At 39.1% G+C, this 23,441-nt stretch overlaps 1 protein-coding gene and 1 long non-coding RNA gene across 4 annotated transcripts in view; one reads left to right on the forward strand and one right to left on the reverse strand.

Moving 5' to 3' along the window:
• Positions 1 to 7,342: 7,342 nt before the first annotated feature.
• Positions 7,343 to 11,523, forward strand: uncx4.1 (Unc4.1 homeobox (C. elegans)). Its single transcript, XM_079615325.1, has 3 exons — positions 7,343 to 7,714; positions 8,418 to 8,593; positions 10,290 to 11,523. The coding sequence occupies exons 1-3, from the start codon at positions 7,450 to 7,452 to the stop codon at positions 11,214 to 11,216; spliced, it is 1,368 nt and encodes a 455-aa protein (XP_079471451.1). The 5' UTR covers positions 7,343 to 7,449; the 3' UTR covers positions 11,217 to 11,523.
• A 4,944-nt stretch (positions 11,524 to 16,467) lies between these two features.
• Positions 16,468 to 23,441, reverse strand: part of LOC307000726 — a 41,535-nt gene continuing 34,561 nt past the window's right edge. The window contains exons 4-5 of one of the 3 annotated variants that reach the window (XR_013798072.1): positions 19,490 to 19,567; positions 16,468 to 18,175 (exon numbers count right to left, since the gene is read on the reverse strand). This is a non-coding gene — a long non-coding RNA (uncharacterized lncRNA). Of the gene's footprint in view, positions 18,176 to 19,104; positions 19,568 to 23,441 lie in introns of those variants that run through there. The other 2 variants (XR_013798073.1, XR_013798074.1) reach the window with 2 other exon arrangements.

Here is a 23,441-nt window from a genome sequence, read left to right on the forward strand (position 1 = left end):
CTGTCTGTCTGTCTGTCTGCACAACAAATTGCACCTCTTGGATCATAAAGATAGTCTGAACCTGAGGTAGTACTTTGCAAAAGATATCACAAAAACGTGAGGAGGCACTTCCTGCATCCTAATAAGGAGTTCATGCATCTGTGGCCTTCACATATGGTGCATTAGCATGGAGTCACACTTCATCAGTCTCTTATAAGACACGTTACACTTGACCACTGTCAGTTATCTCAATACAATAGTTCTCAATCGTGGTCATTGAGTCCACTGCACATTTAGAATCTCAAACCTCTTTTGTGGTGGAGAGACATTTTGATATTAGAAAGAGAGAGAGAGAGTATAGTATAGTGCTGGATCTAGTAGCACACCTTGCTCACCACCACCAACCTGTGTAATCCTATCTGATATGATTGATAGGCTAGACAAGATCAGTTCAAAGGTTCTGCCCATTTTACGCCGATTGAACAAGCATCAAGAAATACTGGCAACAAATGTATGCCATTTTCCCGACTTTATTATATTGTTTGGACTGCTTTTCGTTTCTTCCAGCGGAAATCTCTAAGCCTTCTCTTTAGCTACATTAAGATTCACCTCACTTTCTTCTCCACGGGCGCTCACCGTGGAACGAGCCTCTTATGAATCGAATTTGACAGTCACAAAGGCGTCATAATTGCAGTCTGTCGCATTCCATTCCATGTTAACATATCACAAACTTATTCAAACGTAATTCGGGACGCATATGCTTTCGCTATCTCTCTCTCTCTCTAGCAATTATAAATGAATTTCACGGTGTAGGCTTTTAATGCTAATAAGATCCCCCTCCCCGCTGGCTTGCGAACGAACAGGCCAGTCTCACTGACAAACAGGGCGCGAAAACCCGTGGTGTGCATGAGAGACATGTATGGACTCAGAGAGAGAGAGAGAGAGAGAGAGAGAGAGAGAGAGAGAGAGATGGGACAGAGGATCAGATTGCATCTCTTTTGTTTAACCAGACTCCTGTTTCAATGAGCTAATGGAGCGGAAGAGATTGGCGCCCCGCGGCTTGAGAAGGCCGACAGAAGCGCCGAATTAAAAAAGGTGTCAATAAATGTGTGAAAGACAATGAGCTAAAATACACACGCTTTGTAGGGAGGACAAAGAGGGACAGATGGAAAGTGAGGAGGGGGTTCCGACCAGTGACAGGACCCCTCAGCGTTTCATCAGAGCGGAGGGAGAGAGTTACAATATTGTCCCGGGATGATTTAAGGCGCTCTGGGAGTCAGGTCCCCAAAGTGAATAATTTAGTCCTTTTATTAACTTGAGCAAACATGAGCTGTTTTTAATTAACCAGTTAGATCCGAGCACGACGGCCAAATGCATCCACCAGTAGTTAGAGATACACTGAGCTTAAAAGTATATACAAGTTTGATTTTCGGTAGAATTTGTTTAACGAGTCTAGTTTGGAGAAAACAGGCTACTCACGTCCACAGCTGCTAATTGTAAGCCACAGTTTAGTTGGATGAATATGTGCACACATCGCAAAGATGTCTATTTGATGTGTGTGTTTCCATCCTGAATACGTTTTTTTTTTTTTTGAGTGATTGCTAATCTGCAATATTTCTGGTCGTTTCCTGACAGACTTTATAATGTTTATGATTTAGAATGTATAAAACTGATATCTTAAAGACATCTCTCAGATGTTGACACAGCAGATGCTTTCCAGATGAAGCGCTCTTTAACAGACATCTTGCAGACGTGTGTGTGCCATCTAATCACATGGTATCATAACTATAAACTATATAGGCCTAATCTTAATTTAATGTAGGCAGAAATGGAGTTCTTGGGAGAGGCGATGACTCGGATCACCACTAGGTAGCGCTGTGACTACCATATGAGTCGTCTGTTGAGTAGTCTAATTAAGCAAAAAATTAAGTAGGCTACATTTAATTAGACTCTGGTTCCATAAACACAATTATGTATTTAATTGATAGGCTCGTCTAATTATTCTGTCGCACAATTTACACCTCCTTTGCTTATGTGTATATCGTCATGAGAACCATCTTTTGGCAATGGGCAAATATTGGAGAACAAATTATTGAAGAATTATTTTTTCTATTGTTACAAACGTTATAAGAAATATTAAATATTAATTTTATAATATTTTTTACTTGGGTAATGTATGCTTTTTTATTATCCTTCATATAACATTAGGCTGAGTGAGAATTATAGGTTAAAGGAAAATCTTATCTTATAAGATTTAGGCTCCAGATTTTGTGTGCCTCCTTTATCGGACAGACCAAGTTTAGGTCTGGGAACCTCTAGTAATGATCTTATGCTATTGGTGAAATAAATAGCCTAAATAGATGTGTTAAATAAGAGAGACATCCAAATGTGCAATTGGTATAGGCTAGGCCTAGTTATGGACTAGGATTTCAGAACTTTTGTTTCTATAGTTTCTATAGGGGGGCCGAGGCAAGCAGCTCTTTTGGACGACAAGGGGAGAGCAACGAAGGCAATTCATTAGGCAGCGGAGTTAACCTGTCTCGCCTTAATTAAAACATCTTCGCTAGTTTACAGTGTGGATACTGGGGCGTCTCTGGGGTGTTGGGTTTCCTGCGCGCAGCAGATGGCCGCGTCCGCCGAAAATAATAGTTGACGCTCCTCCTCCCATGCTTCATTGTCCCAGACCCGAACAACCGTGAGCCCGCGAGCCACCAGGGGATTAGAGCAGCGTGGATAACAAAGAGATATGAACTATTCAAGGCCCTCACGAACGACCGCGGTCGGTGTACATCTACAGAACCTGATTGATACCCCGGCGGATGACACGATTGATTCTCATGATGTCTGAGATTTATTTACTTAGAGCGAGAGATGCTGATCCTGAGTTGTCTGAGGAACTGAAGACTCCCAGCACTTCTTGACTGATTTTTTTTTATAAGAGGGGAGTTAATTTTGAACTCTCTAAAACATATTTACAGTGATCAGTAAACGATTTAAAGTTTTTTTTATATATAAGAATAGATGGCATATCAAGCATTGTTTTGTCCGGATCTATTACGTTATTCAAAAATATATTTTGAATTCTTTCTTTAATTCTTTGAATTAAATTCTTAAAAGTAGTCTGCATAGCCTACTTTATTTGGGCCCTCTGAAAAACTTTTTTATGTGCATCAACATTAAAAACAAAAGCCCTTATAGAGCCCCATGACGGGTTTTTTCTTTCTTTCTTTTGTTTTTAACCTTTTTTAAGGCACGTTTCAGGTCAAGAAGAACTTTTTTAAATAATTTATTTCAAAAAGAAAACGTTTTACAATTAAAGATGTTTTCATTAAAATACGTTTTTTATTTTTATTAAATCAAATTGCTTGTTATAAATTGTGTAAAGATTTTTGGTTTGACGCCATATAGACATCTGCTCTTTTTTTGTGTGTGCACCTTGGCACCTAACGTTAAGCCACATAACAAGGCACGACGCTAGGTGGCGATAAAAGAATGGTTTCTTCTTCCTCCACATGACAGTTCAAGTTTTTGACAGCTGTGATACCTGTGTGTGCTTGATCATCAATGAAGTCGTGTCACAGGTCTTTTCTGCTCATTTTCCTCACTTTTCATGCGGATGGATAGAATCAATATGCTGTTAGCAGTAGCACAAGCGCGAGCGCATAAGCACACAGCCACACAGGAGCGCGCTCCCACCCCACGTGCAAGTGCTACACTTTCATGTGCCCTTCAGTTTCAAAGAGTGACTAACGGGGGAAAATAGTGGACTGGAAAAATATGTAAATTACTCTCACAAAGGCTTCGAAAAATTGGCGTCATCACCATTGCTCAAATAATATTATTACTATATTTTGAAAATGTTAATCTGTTGAGCGGATTTCCCCGGGGAGGCGAGTAAATTAGTTCTATTTCCGTGCATACCAGCGCGAGGCAACGGGAAGCGACAAGCACCTTCGATTCGCTGATTACAATTAGACAATCTCTGCTCGGGGTCCGTCAAGCATTGATAAGTTTTGGCATATTAAGCACGTTTTAGCAAAAGGTGATAAGTCAGTTTTAATTGAAATAAAATTATTACTCTAATAGAAGTTTGAGTTATTGTTATTAAAAAGATTCCATTTTGCCCCATACCTCATAAATGCAGACCAGGGTAAGATTTCTGAAGGGCATTGTAGGTTGTCAAGGCTGAATAAGGTAATTTGAAGGGGAATTGCTTTTTCTCTCTCTCCCTCTCTCTCTCTCTCTCATTCTGAAATGAAGTGAATTAAAACTCGGAATCAATCGCTTTTACTTTCTGCTTTCTCTGCAGCCAGACCAACAATTGCAGATAATTAGCGCGCGGGAAAGTTTTAATTGCATGATTAGCTGAGCGGGATTAGAGGGAAATTTGCCTGGTGGGATAGCCTAGTTTCCTATAAAACACCAAACTATGTGCTTGAGTGAAACACAAACACAGAAAGGAAAATCATTTTACACTTTAATTGGTTCCGTTTGTGGATCAAATGACTTTCAACAATTAATTTACGTTTCACACTCTAATTATCTGTTCATCGACTAATGTGCAGCTCAGTTTTGATAGCTTCAAATGAACTCGCATTAAGTTAATTTAGTAATCAAGACCTTCAAAAGTAGTATATTGATTTTTTTAATTAAACTGTTTTATTCGAGCCTAATGGTTATTTATGATTATCGTTTAAAAAATATGTTGCTTTAAGCTTCAGAGTGAGATGAGAGTTTATGAACAGCCCAGTCCATTCCATCTTCCTGGTTAAAGTTTGTATGGATACATTTAATACAACCATAAATATATCGGACCCCTTTAACCAAATGGGTTAAGTGTAGAAATGTTTATTCTACTCTAAGCAGAAACCATAACCTGTAAGTGCATGTTGTCAATTATTATCATCATCACACACTTAAATGCATAATTACACTGTAACACATGTATCCCAAATCAGATAGCCTACTCAGAAATACATCCAGGTTTCGGGTTTCCATGAATTGATTGGGCAATATAGACTATATGTTTAATTTTACCATGTGTTTGTTAATAAGTTTATACATTTTTAAAACGTATACATAAGTTTTTATATCGTCATGAGGTATACATATTAAAATAGCGAAAGTGTGCGAAAACACACTGAACCCTGGCCCTTGTGTGGCGTGCGTACTTATGATTATCAAGTTAATTAAAGCCCGCGCATCACTCCGCCGGATTAAAAACAACGGGCGCCTTGCAACGCTTCGCAGGGGCCGCGTGTCAAGGGTTGTCTACCCAGGAGCCGCGCGCGTCTAGCGGATAGCGTTTGCTCAGAACCGGAGGGGTGCCCTTTCAAGAAGCGCTTTTCAAAAAGCAAACGACAAGAAGCCAATTATTGAACTTAGATGTCGGGGGAGGACCAGAATGAAACGATTTCCATAATTCCTGTATGCGAAGTGATGAAATGTTTTGGGATAAAGAGTGGAGGAGAGAGATACAAACCAAGTAGCATCAAACGCGCGCTCACGCAGGGACTGTGTGCTTTGAAAGAGACTAGCCCTAGTAGAGAGGCCTTTTTTTCTTTTTTTTTCAAAGTGCTGATTTGAAATGAACACATTGAAATGCAGAGAGGCGGCCAGCCAACAGACTGCGGGGTCAAGTGACGAACGGATTATATGCTTCTTCTTAATAATATTAATTAAACAATTTGCATGCTAATAAGGTAACAATTATCGTGCCTCTCTGTTGAAAGATTTAGGTTATTACTACACACCATCCGGGTGCTACTGAGGGTCAGTGTAAGCGAGCGAGTGGTGAGAAATTTCAACTCAAATTAACGTTCTGGCAGCTGGAGAAATTGGATAAATAAAGTGGAATTAATTCTCGGTAATGAAGGAGAGCAGGGAGAGGGAAAGACCCGTATACTACTTTATACATGGACAGGATTGATTACCATCCTGTATTCAGAACCATCTCTCTCTTTCTCTCTCTCCCTCGCTCGCTCACTCGCTTACACACACACACACACACACACACACACACACACACACACACACACACACACACACACACACACACACACACACACACACACACACACACACACACACACACACACACACACACACACACACACACACACACACACACACACACACACACACACACACAAACCTGAACATGTGCTGGACAGCGTTTAATTAAACATTAAACAATTATAGAGGCAGAGGAACTACATTATAAATAAAAAAACTAAGAGTTTACAGCCATCACATATTTTTTTACATCACATAATCAGGAAATAATGAATCATTATTATCATCTTCATTATCATCTAATATTTTTCCCAGTATACGCTGTGTGATGTGTGCAATTGAATTTATGACATAATTAACACAATTTTTTTCTAAGGAAATTGTCATTTACACTTACAAAAAGTCAATATTGCACATATTTGTTACCTTCTTTTAACATTTATTATTGTATTTGTGAAATGGATTATTATGACCTTCTCACACTCTAGTAGACACAAATGATCAGAAGCATAATTGATTATTTGCATGAAGTTAGCCTATTAAGCATGTCAGTTCTTTAACTCTATATAAGCCAATCATCTAAAATACAAACACGTTTGTGCTTTCATATAGCTTGCCCCCCTCACAGTTATTCTGTCAGACTCACTTTTGTTTCCACCTTCAGAATTTTTTTCTTAACACCTGCCAAAATCATGGCCACAGTAATCAGAACAGTGGAAATGAGTTCGAGGCGCGCTCGCGTGTAGATATTAGAAAGGCTGAGGTGCTTGTAGTTTTAAATTCATCTTGACAGCTCGCAACAGGGTGGGTGATTCTCCGTCCGTTATAGGATCACTCAATTCAGGGAACCAAGCCTCCGCGTAATGGGAGAACATCATTTTACGCATTCAGAGAAAGCAAGACGTTCCATGAAAAGTATGAGGCACTTGACGTTTTCGGTTGTTAGTATGTGTTATTTTGTTTTCATGGAACGAACAGAGCAGAACAGCAAGCTATTGGAACAGAATCAGTGTATGTTTATGTAGTCGCTGTTTAGAATTTAGTCGGGAATCAATCAATTTGCCGGTTTCGCCTCCTCCCTCCCGTCTAGTTGTGATGTCTCATGTCGTGTTGTGACAGCGCTGGTATTGTTTATTGAGGTGGATGTCAGGTATAATTAGCAATCGATATGGAAAACGCTCGTGTCGTGGCTCTGACGTCACCGACGATTAACGTTTCTCATTGGTCACGAATTCCCTAGCGCGAGAGCTAGTTATTTGGACAAGGGGAGAGTTGATGTTGACAAAGTAGGAAAGAGCGTAAAGCCTGCACGCCTGCCTCGGTCTCCTTATTCCTTAATTGGGATCGCAAAGCATGTGAACGCCGCACGTCCTTTCACGGCTCCTGCATGCGCACTGAGGGAAGAGTTGGAGCTTGTTTTGGCCAGACAGACGCTTCCCTGATTCCGGAGATGCAATGATGGATAGCCGGATCCTCGAGCATCCTCATGCCCAGTTTGGAGGCTCTTTGGGGGGCATGGTTGGAATGGGTTTTCCCTACCACCTCGGTCACCATCATCATGTTTACGATATCACCGGACACCAGCTACAGTCAGCGGCCGCTGTTCCTTTTTCTATAGACGGATTACTTAACGGATCATGCTCAGCGTCTGTTGCAAACTCCAACCCATTGCTCGGATCTGGATGTGGTGTTAACGGGGACAGTCAGTATAAACTCAGCGGTAAGAGAATGGTTATCCGCTTCTTCTATTCCGAGTAGAATCAGTTTTATTATCAACAGTTTTGGGGAAATATTTAAGTTACGCGAGGCCTCTCGCTCGCCGAAAGAATATGGAATACTTTTCTTTTTTCTTTTTAAAATGCACACTTTAGAAAGCGTTGTTTCATTTTCATGATTTCAGGTAACCTAAACTAGAAATAAGACCGATATTACTCGGACTGATAATACACTGATAATATTGAAATGTATTATTATCCTCATCATGATAACACAGATTATTTTATGTCGGTTTAAAGTCGTTTGATTCATGTTTTATGGGCTAGCCGAAGTCTATTTGTTATTTTAGACGTTGTTAATCAATAAACCAGCATATTATGTAGGCTAAACGTGTTACAAATTATTGTGAAATTAAATACGGCATTTAACATGTTGTGTAGGCTGTATTTAAAAAAAATAATGCATTGCAACCACAGGTAATTTCACAGTAGCCTATATGGTTAATTAGTTTAATGTCAATACATCGGGCACTGGGCTCATGTGAAATAATGTATTCTAGTATTTATTTGACAACCACTGGATTGTTATGAAATTGTAGTGTTTTAAATAATTTCTGTTCAAAATGTTAGCCTTTGTAGACAATTCTAAGTATAATAGAGTGTATGTTCATGTTTGCATGCGCGTTCTCACATACTCTGTGGTCCTAGATGCCGGAGACCCCGACAAGGAAAGCCCTGGTTGTAAACGGAGGCGAACGCGTACAAATTTTACGGGCTGGCAGCTGGAGGAACTAGAGAAAGCGTTCAACGAAAGCCATTATCCGGACGTGTTCATGCGCGAGGCGCTCGCGCTACGTCTAGACCTTGTTGAGTCACGTGTTCAGGTAAACGCTGGTTTGTTTTTATGTCATAACAAAATATTTCATTGACCTTTATTACAATGGCCTATTTATTATTAACAGACACAGTATGGGCAGTAACAGATCCACTCCATGTTATATATAGCCATGGCATTGGCCTATTTTTTTTTTTTACAATGCTAAATGTAGCCTAATTAAAAATATAAACTTTTAAATGCCAAAAGTTTGAATTATTTTTTACAAATGCATGACAACAGGATAAACATTTTAAAATAATAGCAAGGTTTACATTTCTAATGTTCAACCATCATTTCATCAATTAAAAACATTAAAGATCTTATAACATTAGCCTGATTTGGACAACAATTTATTCATAACAGATTTAGCTGCAAATGCATGTAATTCTAAATCAGATTATTATAAACAATTTGTTAATTTGATTAAGATAAAAATGTTGACATTTAGATATTTTGAAATTATACAAATGTTCTGTTTTATTGACTCATATATTACACACAGTTATTAACATTTTAGTTAACATATGATGAGTTTTACCAATTCTTTACTAAATTAAATATAGGCCAGTGGATTGTGATGCTATAAGCGTTGGACGTGCAGCCTTTGTCTGCATTTTCCCTTTTTGTGGAAATTCGACGCTGGATGAGAAGCAGACTTGTTTGGGGAGTTAAATGCTAAGCCTTGTATTATTCTTATTCCTCAAGGAAGATTAGCCTTCTTTATCGTTAGGTTTGTGTGCACACAGATTTTACCGACATTAACATTTCATGTGTATACACAGCTATTGTCATGTATAGCCTCGATGTCTCTATGTTAGTATGCGTCTTAGCCTGCTGGTGGATGCTAACTGTGGTGTTATCAGCGCTGAACAGACGGCAGTCGCCATGTGAGGGGTCTGGGTGTGAGGTGCGAGCCTGCTGCTCTCTACCTCTGCTGGGCCAAATCTGTCCTAGCGCTTATACGCGCCTAAATGAACTTTAGGGGAACAGGCCCAAATTAGCCACGCAAGAACCAGGCTTAATTGAAAGATTGAGAGTGAGCCATTACATTAAATCAATTGACAATTAAGACAAGCGCATCTGTGGCTAAGGGCTTTATGCTAGAAAATATGCATACACTCTTAAAAATAAGGGTGATTTAGCATCAATGCCATGGAAAGGTTTCCCAAATAACCTTCCCGTCAACAGTTTTTAAAAGAACATTTTGTTTTCCCATAGTGTGAAGATAATTCTAAAAAAAAAAAATCTGAAGAACCCTAGCCTATAGGGTAATAACATTTTGTGGAATAGAAATGTTCTATGAAGAACCTTTATTTTTAAGAGAAAAACATTTCCTCGGTCCAATTCGTGTCATAATGCTGATAAACCTTGGATGTCAAATAGAAAAACAACAGTTTTCAGAAATAAAGCATATTTTTAGAAAATTACTGCTATTGAACCTTTAGCTTTTTTTATCAATATTGCAGTTTTATTTAATTGAATAAATTAATATAATTGATTATAAAGACACAATTCTGTGATTTGTAATAATAATATTGCGATAAAGAAATTAAATACTTGTAGATTTCAGGAGCTTGTCAGATTTATTCAAGCAATTTGTCTAACAATAATTCTGCCATTCGAGGTTGATTGATATAAATTGAGTCTGCCATTTACGTACATGCTTTTGAAACAAACCAAAAATCTCAACCTTTGCTTTCTAGGTGTGGTTCCAAAACCGGCGAGCTAAATGGCGCAAAAAGGAGAACACGAAGAAAGGGCCCGGTCGACCGGCCCACAACTCTCACCCCACCACCTGCAGCGGTGAACCAATGGACCCAGAGGAGATCGCGCGACGGGAGCTGGAGCGCATGGAAAAGAAGAAGCGAAAACAGGAACGCAAACTGCTGAAATCCCAGAACAAGCTGTTAGCTGGTGATCTCTTCCACACGCCTGGATCTGACAGCGACAGTGGAGTATCGCAGAGCACCGATAGCGAGTCCACTTCACACACCGGGCCTCAGCCTAGCACTCACCGACAGCATTCAGAACACATTTGTGACCAACATCCTCGCCACCAAAGAGCCAGTACAGTCAACGAGACAGCGGAGCCCATGGACCCCGCGAACGGCATCACACGAGCCCCCACGCTCCAGAAACTCAACCCATTCAGTGTGGAGAGTTTACTTGCCGAATCAAGTCCCAGGAGAAAAACTATCCTGGATTTTTCTCAGTTACCGCCGCAGCGACCACTGGTTGGTAAAGGCCATTTCCTTCTATACCCCATTACCCAGCCGCTGGGTTTCATTGTGCCACAGACAGCGATGAAACCGAGTCAGGATTCAGGACACTCGGGTCACAACTGTTCCACAACAGACATCTCAACCTCAAACCAGAAAAACATCAATCACTTGTGCAAAGACACCGAGCTGCAAAGAGAAAGCAAGAACTCTTCTTCCATTCAGTCTTCAAACACAAGCTCAGAGAAATGTTTTGCGGAATCAAATTCGTTTGAAAACGACTCTGAGTCCATTGTCACAAACTCTAGCCAGAAAGAAAGCATCTCTCGTAACCTGTCTGAATATTCTGACACGAAAACCCGCAGTTCTGCTGACACAAACATAGATGGAGAAGACGTTGACATGGACTGAAATATAGGCCAGTGGCGCCAAGTGACTTATCATAATCCCAAAGCTGATAATGACACGTTTTTCTATACAAGACTGTTTTGATTCATTTTTTATACTGTTCAGAAGCGGATATTCTTTATTCAGGTGAACTATCTGCTTCGGCGTAAAATATCTGTTCCAATTCAGCGACTCGTCTAACTTGAAGGAACAAGTTAGCGCACGAGCTGCATACAAGAACAACATATCCTCAAACGTTGTATAAATGATAAAGTATCGAAAATATTTATATATGTAACATTTTGATAAGTAATAATAATAAAATATTGTCAAAGAAAACACCTTGTATTGCCACCTCAGTGCTTACGGTTATCCTGTCTGTTTTGTTTATCGTTTTGAGAGGCTGCTGTACAGCAGGCTCGTGTTTATTGCTTTAACAAATTCATTCATTCAAAACCTCCAGTTAAAATGAGGTCTCACGCCGCGGGCGGTAGGACTCGGTCAGCTCCTGTGGAGTTTTGATATGAAAGTAATTATTTTCCCGGTGGCGGCTGGGAGGATACGTTTTTTTTCTGTTAGCCTGAAGGGTTATTATACATTACCGATTCCAGCGATATGAAATCACATAAACTTCCAACAATAATAGAATTAGCATGAAAGGCTGGCGAGTCAGATTGAAATGGGGAAATAATAGCCCAGGCAGCTGCGAGCGTACGTGTGAGGATGTGTGTGTGTGCGCGCGCGCAAGCCTGGGTGATTCGCGGGGTGGAATTTTCATGAGGCGCGCGGGCCTGTCAGGGCACGCGTAGGCGGCAATATTAAGATAGATGTTCGATGATATCCCTCATTGTTCTGTCGCGTACATTGATGTTCCTGCCTTATCGGCCTATTGATCATTTGTCGCTCTATAAGAACAGCCCCCTCTCTTTCTTTCACTCCCTCTCTCTCTCTCTCTCTCTCTCTCTCTCACACACACACACACAGACACACACGTTGTGTTTTCATGTTTTATGGGGACTTTCCATAGACATAATGATTTTACTGTATAAACTGTAACCCTACCCCTAAACCTATACCATTACAGAAAACTTTCTGCATTTTTACATTAAAAAAAACATCACTTAGTATGATTTATAAGCTGTTTTCCTCAAGGATTTCGGATATTGCCATTTTTGTGTGGACCCCCCCGTCAACTCATGATGACATTACAGCATCTGCACTGAAACATAGTAGCGGGTATATAAGTGAATTATAGGCTAGCCTGGTGATCAATATGATCAGGGATGTCTGTGTCAAGAAGGAAAGACTGTCCCAGCATGCGTCTGATGGATTTTGGATTCTTAAAGCAAACCTTTAATTATTACATTTCTTAAAAGATTTTCTTAACACACAGTTTAGATTCTGTACAAGTGAAGTGGGCAGTATTAAACAAATGTAAAACCGCCAGCCTCCGGTCATCTTCACTGAGCCCCTGTATTTGCAAATAAATTAAAAGTAAACGGAGGGACTGGAGCTTTACCCTATGAATGACATCTTCTAGCCTTAATAACATTTACATAATTTCTTATTTCGGGTTACTGCTATTTGCACTGCATGAGACCTAGCTTATAGGAAAAATAATGAGAGAAGGGATCATCTCTGGGGGGATGTGCTACTTCAGCGAGGAGAAACATAAATGTTTTAGTGTAGTTATGAGTGTAGGCCTACGAAATGAGTGTAAGAAAGGATATATTTTACAGTGGCATATTTTATATGAGTTGATTGTGAAGGTCTGACAGCTGAAACATCCACGCACTCGGGATCCTCCAAGCACGAGTAGGTTAGGCATAATAATTTATTAATAAGACTAACAACGAATTGATTTATACTAAATGAATTGATGATACTACAGGCTCTCCTCACGTCTGGTCAGGCCCACAGTGCTGTAATCTAGTCGTGTACACGTTATGAACTCGGTTTATAGATTCAGTGAGTAAAAAGTTTTCACTTTGAGCCCTGAGACTCATTATAAACGGAGAAGGGAGGAGTGTAAATTGTTTTTACGCTATTATCTGTCCGTAAGCCCCAATTTCTCTTGCTAATTACGAAGGTGTTGCTTCTCATCGACAGCCGGCTGCTGATTTTCAATTTAACTGATCATCATACATTCATTTCTCCGCATGATAAATCTACAAGGCCGCCATGCCCCGGGTACTGAGTGGAGAAACAGCAGAGAGAGAGAGAGAGAGAGAGAGAGAGAGAGAGAGAGAGAGAGAGAGAGAGAGAGAGAGAGAGAGAGAGAGAGAGAGAGAGAGAGAGAGAGAGAGCCGGGTGGAGAGAGTGTGGCAGTGCAGGGCGAGTTAATGGGGGAAGTGTATGCGCCAATGAGTGCGGATCAGGCAGCTAATTTACCACCTCCCGTAGCCTTCTATCTCCGTATCTCATTTCCTCTTTTCTCCCGGGAGAGATTGCCACCCTAGAGCCGCGTGCACAGACGGACAACGGGGTTGTCTTTCTTTTTGAAACGCCCCCCCTTAAAAACCTTATGATGTCCCAAAACATTGTGTTTTGGAATTAGGATATCAAGAGTTTTTTTTTTTTCATTTAATTGCATGTCACATTTTTTATTTAAAGAGAAAACCTTGGTTGGCACAATTAATTATCAACGTCAATTCTCATGCACTCTCGCTTAATTTCTGTGGGAAGGATATGCAGTGGCGGCAAAGAAGCATGCGGATTGACACATGGATTTTTCTCTAAATAATTAGATATTTTTTGTTGATATTTATGTGAATGTTATACGAGTATATTAGGTGATTCTATGTTTTTAGGTTTATTCATAGTCCTGTATAACTTTTTCAGGATATCAACTTCCTAAATAATTTAATGTCAATCCCACACCATTAAAAAGTGCATATACACAGTTTAATGATATACACCGAGGTGGCATTTATCGTAGACAACATGATAATTGCAGAAATAATGTTATGAAATGTAATATTTGAAACATTAAATTGTAGCTAAATATAGAAACTTGAAACGATAAATGAAAATCTAAAATTCTAAATAAAAAGACAAAACTATATATATTTATATGGCTCAATGCTGACATAGCTGTGCCATCGTTCACACTGAATTTGAAGCAGACACAAAACCTGCTGCACCCTGACCATGGATAGCCTACTTGCATTTGGGTTCACCTTCTCGAAGTTCAAAGGCGATAAATGCATTTATTTAGCCTACATAGGCCTACTTAACATCGCCTTGTTACAGTCAGCCATAACATGTCATGAACTACAAACTTTTGCTAAATTCACTCTTAATTTTCATGCGACTAATTTTCTGAACATTTTTATTTGCAATGTAATCTCACGGCAATTCGAACGAATTCGTACGATTTTTGCTAAATCGTACATATTTTAGTCGCCCAATTCGTATGAATGACCTACCCCTGACCCCACGCCTAAACCTACCCATCACTGGGGTTTAGACAAATCGTACGAATTATTATAACCACCTCGCACTCACTCGTACGAATTGATCGTAAGATAGCGTTGGTGTAGGCCTATGAACGGTCAACTGGTTCTTGTCAGTGCAATCCGTAATGTCTTTTGTCGTCTCTATCGTTTTTGTTTATTTTTTCCCCCCTGAAATAAACTGTGATATGTTATGGGAATAGCCTAGGCCTATATAATAAATTGATAAATAATGTAGTTACACCGATATACCGTTCGATACTGATCATTTCTGAAAGTGCTCGAGCGATGTAGCGTAACTGTTGTCGTCATGCTAGCAATTTGTTCTGTCTGTTTAGCAGCGGCTGCAGGTGAAATTGAAATGTTGTTCATTTTGGGTAACCTAAAATGCAACTGAAACTTTCTTTATGTAATATAGAAATAACCCGTTTAATGTGGTTTGTAAGACCCCCAACAATTTGTTTAGAGATCCTTTGAGTGGGGGTGGGCCTGAGATGTTACACTGCTTGAGGGAGTAGCGCACAATTTCCTCGGTCGTGTCTTTAGGCCTCTGTAATTTGGTAGATAAATCAAGCACGTTTTGGTCTCAGGTTTAGCCGTTCAAGCTCGGTGATTGATTCGGGACCCGCGGTACTACAGGGTCACTGACAGTCTGGATAAATCAGACCAGTTCGGCGGCCGACTAATGAGACCAGATTATTTCAACAGCCCGAAACGAGCGTGAAAAATAAGATCTCCCTCATTCCGAGGTGTCAAATCGATTCAGCATCACCGTGCAAATACATAGTCCAGCACACATACATTTGAGCACGGATGGGTCCTCATTGTTTAATTGGACCTAAAGCACAGGTAGGCTATCATATTAAATTGTCACAATCCATCTATAGCCTTCCACTCAATGCAGCAACTGAAGAATGTTTCACTTAATATTTTGAGTTAGCCTAAGGCCTAGGCTTTTAACATGCCCTTCTATCTGGTTGACTAATATAAATTAACATTGGGAATATAGGAGAGGTGCGTCAGAGAAGCTCATTTTTGTTTGTTCAAGATATCAGGTTTTGAAATTATTCTGCTGAAGCTCTGCCTTAGCCAAAATAAGTAAAATATTTTTTTAATAAAATCAAATTCATACAATAAAAAGATAAACACGACTCCAGTAAAGCACAGTGGAAATATAGCTAAGCCTATATGCTATTTTTTGACCTGCTGTCAAATACCTTTCTATTTAATATTCCCATATTATGCTCATTTATTTATTCAATAAATGCCAGGGTAGAAATAGCCTACAGTACTTTGTGTAGAACAGGCCAATGGAAAAGGCATAGGTCTAACTGTTAAATCAAATGTGAGACATGACAAATATTATTAAAAGTTTGCATGAATTAAAATGTTTGGCTGACATGGTCTAATATTTAGCTTTAAATCAATTCTATGTCTTGTATGAATCTTAGGGGTGAATTAAGGGTGATAAGGTTAAATGGAACAGTGTACAGATATTATTGTCTTGTCTAATGAATGAAAAAACTTTTTTTTTTTTTTAACTGAGTCCAGCTGTGAGACCCCATAATCAAAACTGAATGCCCTCATTGGTGTGACATCATGAAGGTGGGCGGGGCAGGCATCAAGCAGGAAGTTGACCCTGAAATGCATGAAGTGAGGGAAATTACATAAGTCGTAGTTTTCATAATAAGGTCATAGCTATATTGCACAAACCATTGATGGAAACGTGAAAATGACGCACTACTGCAACAAAATCAGTAAAAAAAAAAAAAAAATGTTAATATCTTGTTGTTTTCAGATTTAGGTTGGTTTTATTTTGTCCTATCCACCCAAACACAACTTGGACGGAGGGGACGGCATGATTTTGGGTGATTGGGACAGCTCTGAAAGGCTTTGCTAATTAAGAAAATGCTCTGTATGTTATCTTATGTTACCGCTGACCCGGACGTCGAGGTCACTTCCGTGATTTGGGAAAAGCCTATAGAAGTCATGCGCGATCACCCGGTGTTGCTGAAAAAGTATTTTGGTATATCCAATTTTTTCAATATTTTTTTCCGAAGTGTTGACAACTTAGTGTTAAGTAATAATTGTTGCAAATTATCAACAAAATATCAGTGCATTATGGAACTGGGCATAGTTACACTATCCTTATGCATCGCTTTCTGCCAGGACTTTTACGGGCTTTTCCCAAATCACAAATGTGACCTCGACGTCCGGGTTAGGGGTAGCATAAGCCATCAGGCTGGTGTATTTTAAATAACCTCCTGATGTACTTACAACCTTTCCAATGCCTCGTCTTATGAGTACAGAACCTATTTGTACTACTGTAGAAGTTTGGTACCATTCCGGGCATTATTAGTGGGGTAATTTACGAGATACAACATTCAGATCCATTAGCGCCTGCACTAAGCCATTCGGCTGATATCTCTAAATAAGCTCTAACTTTAATAATGTTTGACCAAGGGAAAAAAAGCTTCTGGGGAAATTACTCCGAACCATCCCTTTAAGTGTTGTATACTGTATGAAAAATGTATTGAGGGTGGATTTAGAAACTCTTAATAATGATAAGAAAAAGGACATCTTGCATATGAAATTATATCATAGGATGAATTAACTTGATCAATAAATATGTTTACACTGGCCTAAATCAATGAAAATACGTGCTATCCCAATCACACAAAATGTTACCAAAAAAAGGTTTTGGCTCAGTTTACATAAAAGGGTATGTCACGCATCCTTTCATTATAATATAACATTGTTTCCTCCTCAAATGGATAGGTACCATCTTCAGTAGGGTCTATTACAGAAGTGTATCATGTGTTGGGCTGAGGTTTTTAATTTATGGCAAAAAAAGGGCTACAATTCAAAAACTATTCCTATCACCCTTAATTCACCCTAAATCATCAGGCCCTTTTTGCACCCCAATACACACCCAACAAATTTCCTTTCCCCTGAAGTTAATCCTATTCAATAACTTTTATATGACCAGTTTATATCAATTTTAAAAATGTTTTAAAAAAGAAAGTTATTAATACTAGAGAGATAGGCCTACTTCTTTAAATGGACCCCCTGCCTTTGTGTGGGGCATGTTGGTGTTGGTAACGATCTCACACCCGCGATTCTGATTCTCCAGTCTTATTCTGTTATTATCACCTGACCAAATGTGTTTCATTAAAGGCTTTTCCAATTTAAGAATTACACACTGAGTGATGGTCACACACGGTTAACCCTGTGTGTACCACTCTTTCCCTCCCTTAAATAAATGTAATTGCATATGAAGCAACCATTGGAATCCAAAACATGGATTTAAAAGTGTCAAGGAAGATACCGAACCAGTCATCTGTGAACTTGTTGAGGTGTTGGCACAGAAGGCATGGGGAGAAGCAGCAGATTGGCACACACCGAGGCTGGGCTATCTTTATTTTGTGCCAGGGGAGTGCCAGGGCAGGGCAGAGAAGAGCAGTTGGGCCCAGTCTTACACACATGCCCACTATACCCCTCGCCTGGCAGCAACTGTGATCTTCTGACCTGGGGATGAAGTTGGGGTAGTCAATACGAGGAAAGGGGTCAAGAGAAGAACAGAAAAGGACAAAAAAAAGGGAAGAATGATCCTATGATAAAAGTTGTGGGTACATAAAAAACACACACACACACAAACATATATATATATATATATATATATATATATATATATATATGTATGTATGTATATATTATATATATAATTGTATTTAGAATTTTAAAATATTTTTATATTTATTTTATCAGTTTAAATTAGAAATATTTATGCATATTAGAATGATTTCTGAAGGATCATGTGGCACTGAAGACTGGAGTAATGATGCTGAAAATACAGCTCTGCCATCACAGGATATTAAAATAGAAAACAGTTATTTTAAATGGTAATAATATATTAATAATAATACCATTATTTGTAATAATAGTATTTTTGTTGTTGTTAAAAAGATGAATAATTAAAAGACATGTTTACAATGCCACCCCTGGTAGAAATGCTAAGCATATAACATTTATTTTTATGTGTATCTTAACTAAAGGTTGAATAAAAACTACAATATGTAGGACATATGTGTAATGGCTTTGTCTATTCCAGTTTTCATAAGAATGACCTATTGAAGCACCATTAAAAAAACAACACAATGTCAGTAAACTGACAACATGAAATTTACAGGGACTTGATAACATTTCCAAGGTGTAATGAAACTACTTTATCACCAAAAGATGTTTCATTGATGTTACAAAATGATAGAAATATCAGACAAACATCATCTGAATATCTGTACCAGTTATGCAGGAAAAACACCTTATGAAAGAACTTTAAGAAAATATCAAAGTAAAAAAGTAGTAAAAGAGGGTGGATTATATAACATCACAGTGTATAACATATTAAAAGTGTTATCAATTTGATTATAGAATTTTTTAATTAGCACTGGCAGGTCTGTTTGTTAAATGGGAAATCCCAATACAGCAAAAACAACAATGATAAAAAAAAAAATCACATTAGACCCAATTAATTAGTTTTAATTTCATTCTAAATGCACTGAAGTGCTTGTTAAATGGAGGATGAGGCGTATTAAAAAACGCCAACCTCCGCTCGCACACACATACACTCACAAGGAATGGTAAATAAACAGCTTAAGCCAGCTTTCCGGTGGAATGGGCAACAGACTCCCTTGGTGGCACCCGGCAACCATAATCTGGCGTAAATAATGACATCTCTCTTCACGGCCGCGAGCTTTAGCCAAATTAAGACACACACGCTCACACATACACACACATGCACATAGACAAAGAGCTGCAGCCAGTGTCACACTAATTATTTACTTTGGGTTGGACTGCACTGACCCCCTGGCCACACCAGAGCCTGCCAGGACCAGCAGGGAGAGACCAGTCAAGCATCTGCTGAGAGACACACAGAGAGAGAGAGAGAAGAGTCAGTCTGCCGTTCGCTTTAGTGAGTGAGATATCAGACCCACAGGTGTGTGTGATTGGATGAGGACAAAAAACAAATTATCATTTTCAACTAAAATGTAAAACTTTATGCTTTTTGTAAATTTATTTACACGACAACAGCATGTTGGGGGCCTGAAAACGCAAACCTTTGTAAACGGGGTTCAAAGTGCAAGTTTTTGAAAACTATACTGTTGTCGTCTCTGTGTAAACGACAAAAACATGATTTTGTAAAAACGGTGACGCCATGCATGTGTACGTGTTCAGTCTATAGCTATAGTTTTTCATTACAAAGTGCCATCGCCAACTTCTGGCCTGGCATGCATAATGCAACATTTGTTTTCACTGATTTGTAGTACATTGTTGTCATGTAAACGTACCCCGAGACTAATGGGAATATGCTTTAAAAGTTCAAGAAAATTACTGCCTAAAACAAGTTTTATGATTTTAAAGTTTTGTTAAAGCCTAATGATATAAGAGAACGATTTGAAGAGAAACTATACCAGTAGCATGAATTAGGGGTTCACGAGTTCACACTTACAAATAAGTCAGATGGAATAAATAAATGCATATTTGGCGTGCTGTCCGAGGAGAGGGCTCCGGGCTCGGTATTCGGCCCGAACCCAGAGTACTCCCCCCGTATTGCTGGTTTAGGAAGTAACCAGGCGAGTGTGAGGAGACGGGGTGGTGGAGGGATGCTGAAAAACTGTCGAGGAATGTTGGTGAGTCAAATGAGTATGTATATAGGTCTCCACTCATGCTGATTGGATAGAAATGTTGATTACTGATTGTTGACAGCTGGTTGGAATGATGTGATAATTGGATCAATTATTTGAACGTGCTCCTCCCGAACTTTGTTTATAAAACATCATATATTGACTAACATCATAAGCAAGTCTATGGTAACATGATCATATTCAAGCATGGTTGTTATGTGATAAAGTCTCATTGGCTGGTCTGAATTGTTGGTGTGATGCTCACAGAAAACTGCAGAAGTTGAAATACTTTTTTTTTTTAACCTTTATCATCACCAATTCTGTATGCTAAAGAAATAAAAAATAAAAACCCTCAATTCACATCCTACAAATATGCCGCTTTTCCACTGGATGGTACATCTCGGCTCAGATCAGATCTGGGGTGTGTTTCCCGAAAGCATCGTTAGCCAACTATGGTCGCAAGTTCCGTCGTTATCAGCATAGTTCAACGATTTGGTGTTTCCCGAAACCATCGTTCCAACGAACGTTCGCAAACAGCATCGCAAACTTGTGTGGTTGGAACGACAGCTCTCGAGCTGTGGTTAGAAGCATAGTTTCTAGTTTACATGAGATGTAGACTGAATAAATCCTTATCTTTAGCAAAATAAGCAAGCTGACATTCAGTACAACCCGTGTTATTTATTTAGAATACATACAAATGCAATTAACGCCTTTTAGTTTGTCAAGAGATTTAAAGTTTTTGAAGACTGCGCATGTGTGAACATGCCCTACTAAGAACGAGCCAAATATTGAGTCTGGTAATAAAGCAAAATAACTGAGAAAAATTAGAAATGGTCTTCAGATGCCATGTCTGTAACTTATATGACAAAATCTAGCGTTAATTCGATTTCAAACAGATTAATTACAATAAGTTATTAGTCCACCACGTGCGAGACGTCATAAACCAACGTGGTTGAACGATACTTTGCCACATACGGTTTCGGGAAACAGTCGTGACTAGCTAGTTGATTTCTCCAACGATGCATCGTAGCCTATGGTAGTTAAGCAGCGAGCTATATAGTTGTACGCATAAAAGCATCGTTGGCCAACTATGATCGCAATTTCTATTGAACTCTATTGGTAACGACGGATCTTGCGACCATAGTTGGCTTTGGGAAATGCATCCCAGATCGGTTTGCTTTTCCACTGCAGTTTAGTACCACTTAAAAGTGGGTGGGATTATAGACTGATTGTTATAGTTGCGCTGCCTCTACTGCCGTGACATCATCATAAACGCGACACAAAGAAATGCACAGCAGGAGCAATGGAGCATATCGATGGAATGGTGTTCTTCATTCTCAACTTGTGGATGTTTTTCACTGCAAGACGAAGACGTTGGTTTGTTCGGGTTTGGTGTCACGTCTCGCAAATCCAATGACGCTGGTAGTGACGATTCTCTCTGACCAATCAGTGATCTGCAGTGTTTACACGTCACATTTTAGTATCAGTACGCTTGCTTGAAACCTCAACTGAGGTGGTACAATCTAAGTGAGCTGTACCATGCAGTGGAAAAGTCATGTCAAGTCACCTTTATTTATATAGCGCTTTGATACAATACAGATTGTATCAAAGCAGCTTCACAGTGATAACATGAAAATAATACAACAAGTTTGTTTCTAGAAGAAAATTGCGTCATCGTCCACCTGAAGTAAGGCAGATCAATACTACTGTTGAATATTAAATTCCCCAACTAAGCAAGCCAAAAGCCAAGGAAACCAAAACTCCTGTAGTGAAACTCCATCAGGTGACAGAATGGAGAAAAAACCTTGGGAGAAACCAGGCTCAGTCGGGGGCCAGTTCTCCTCTGGCCAACGAACGAACAGTGTATGTGTTAGGGAGTTAGGGTAACAATATTAGGGAGACTGTTCCAAAGTTTTGGTGCTAAATAGGAAAAGGATCTACCGCCAGCAGTCGATTTTGATATTCTAGGTATTATCATCTGGCCAGAATTTTGAGATTGCAATAGACGTGAAGGACTATAATGCGTGAAGAGCTCGCTTAACTACTGGGGAGCTAAACCATTTAGTGCTTTGTAGGTAGTCAGCAATATAAAAAAATTTATACGATGTTTAATAGTGAGCCAATGCAGTGTTGACAGAGCCGGGCTAATATGGTCATACTTCATGGCTCTAGTGAGAACTCGAGCTGCTGCGTATTGGACCAGCTGTAGTTTGTTTGTTAAGCGTGCAGGGCAACCACCCATAATAGCATTACAATAATCTAGCCTTGATGTCATGAACGCATTAACTGTTCCGCATTTTTCATTGAAAGCATATGTCGTAATTTAGATATATTTTTAAGATGGAAGAATGCAGTTTTACAGATGCTAGAAAAGCACCAATAGAATGAAATCTTGCGATCCCATAATTCAGTTTGACAACTTTGTTAATAAAAATAAATTATTTTCAGAATAGAAATACAGAGGTAAAGAGGGGGTGATATAAATCTGATATCATGAAAGTGTGCTATTCCATAATTAAATTAAAGAACTTTGGGTTTAAAAAAATGCAATGACTTTATTCTGACAGCATTTAAATTATTGGTCAAATGTTAATAGTAAAGTGGATGTCAGTGATTAGTCATTTCCATCATGTTGAAAATTCTGCGTAAAATCTGTTACGTTGACAGGAGCGCAGACATTTTCACAAGGAAATGATCGGAAGTTCCCATTAATATAAAATTGTCTTGAAGGGGAAATTGAAGCAAACATCCACTGGTATTGCATTTGTAAACAATTATAATTGTTGTAATCCATTTAAGCAAATACTGTGAAAAAGCACACACGAACACACACACACTCTCTCTCTCTCTTTGGCTCAAGTCCATGAGATATAATGGGTTTTAAGCTGGCATAACTCATATGCTAAATTAAATAGTGTCCATTGTTTCCAATGTTTCATTTGACAAATCTTATTTCAGTTTCCATTTGCTTTGGTGCGGCCCAGTGGGCATAGTCTTCCTGCAATTAAAAAGGGTTTGTGTGAGTGTTCTCTCATTCTCTTTTAACCCTTATTCTCTCTCGTAAACCTTTAGCTAAAAGAGTCAAAGAACAAGAGAAAGACAGTTGAGCT

The sequence above is a fragment of the Phoxinus phoxinus genome, assembly GCF_949152265.1.
Source record: "Phoxinus phoxinus genome assembly, chromosome: 6".
NCBI classification, from domain to species: Eukaryota; Metazoa; Chordata; class Actinopteri; order Cypriniformes; family Leuciscidae; genus Phoxinus; species Phoxinus phoxinus.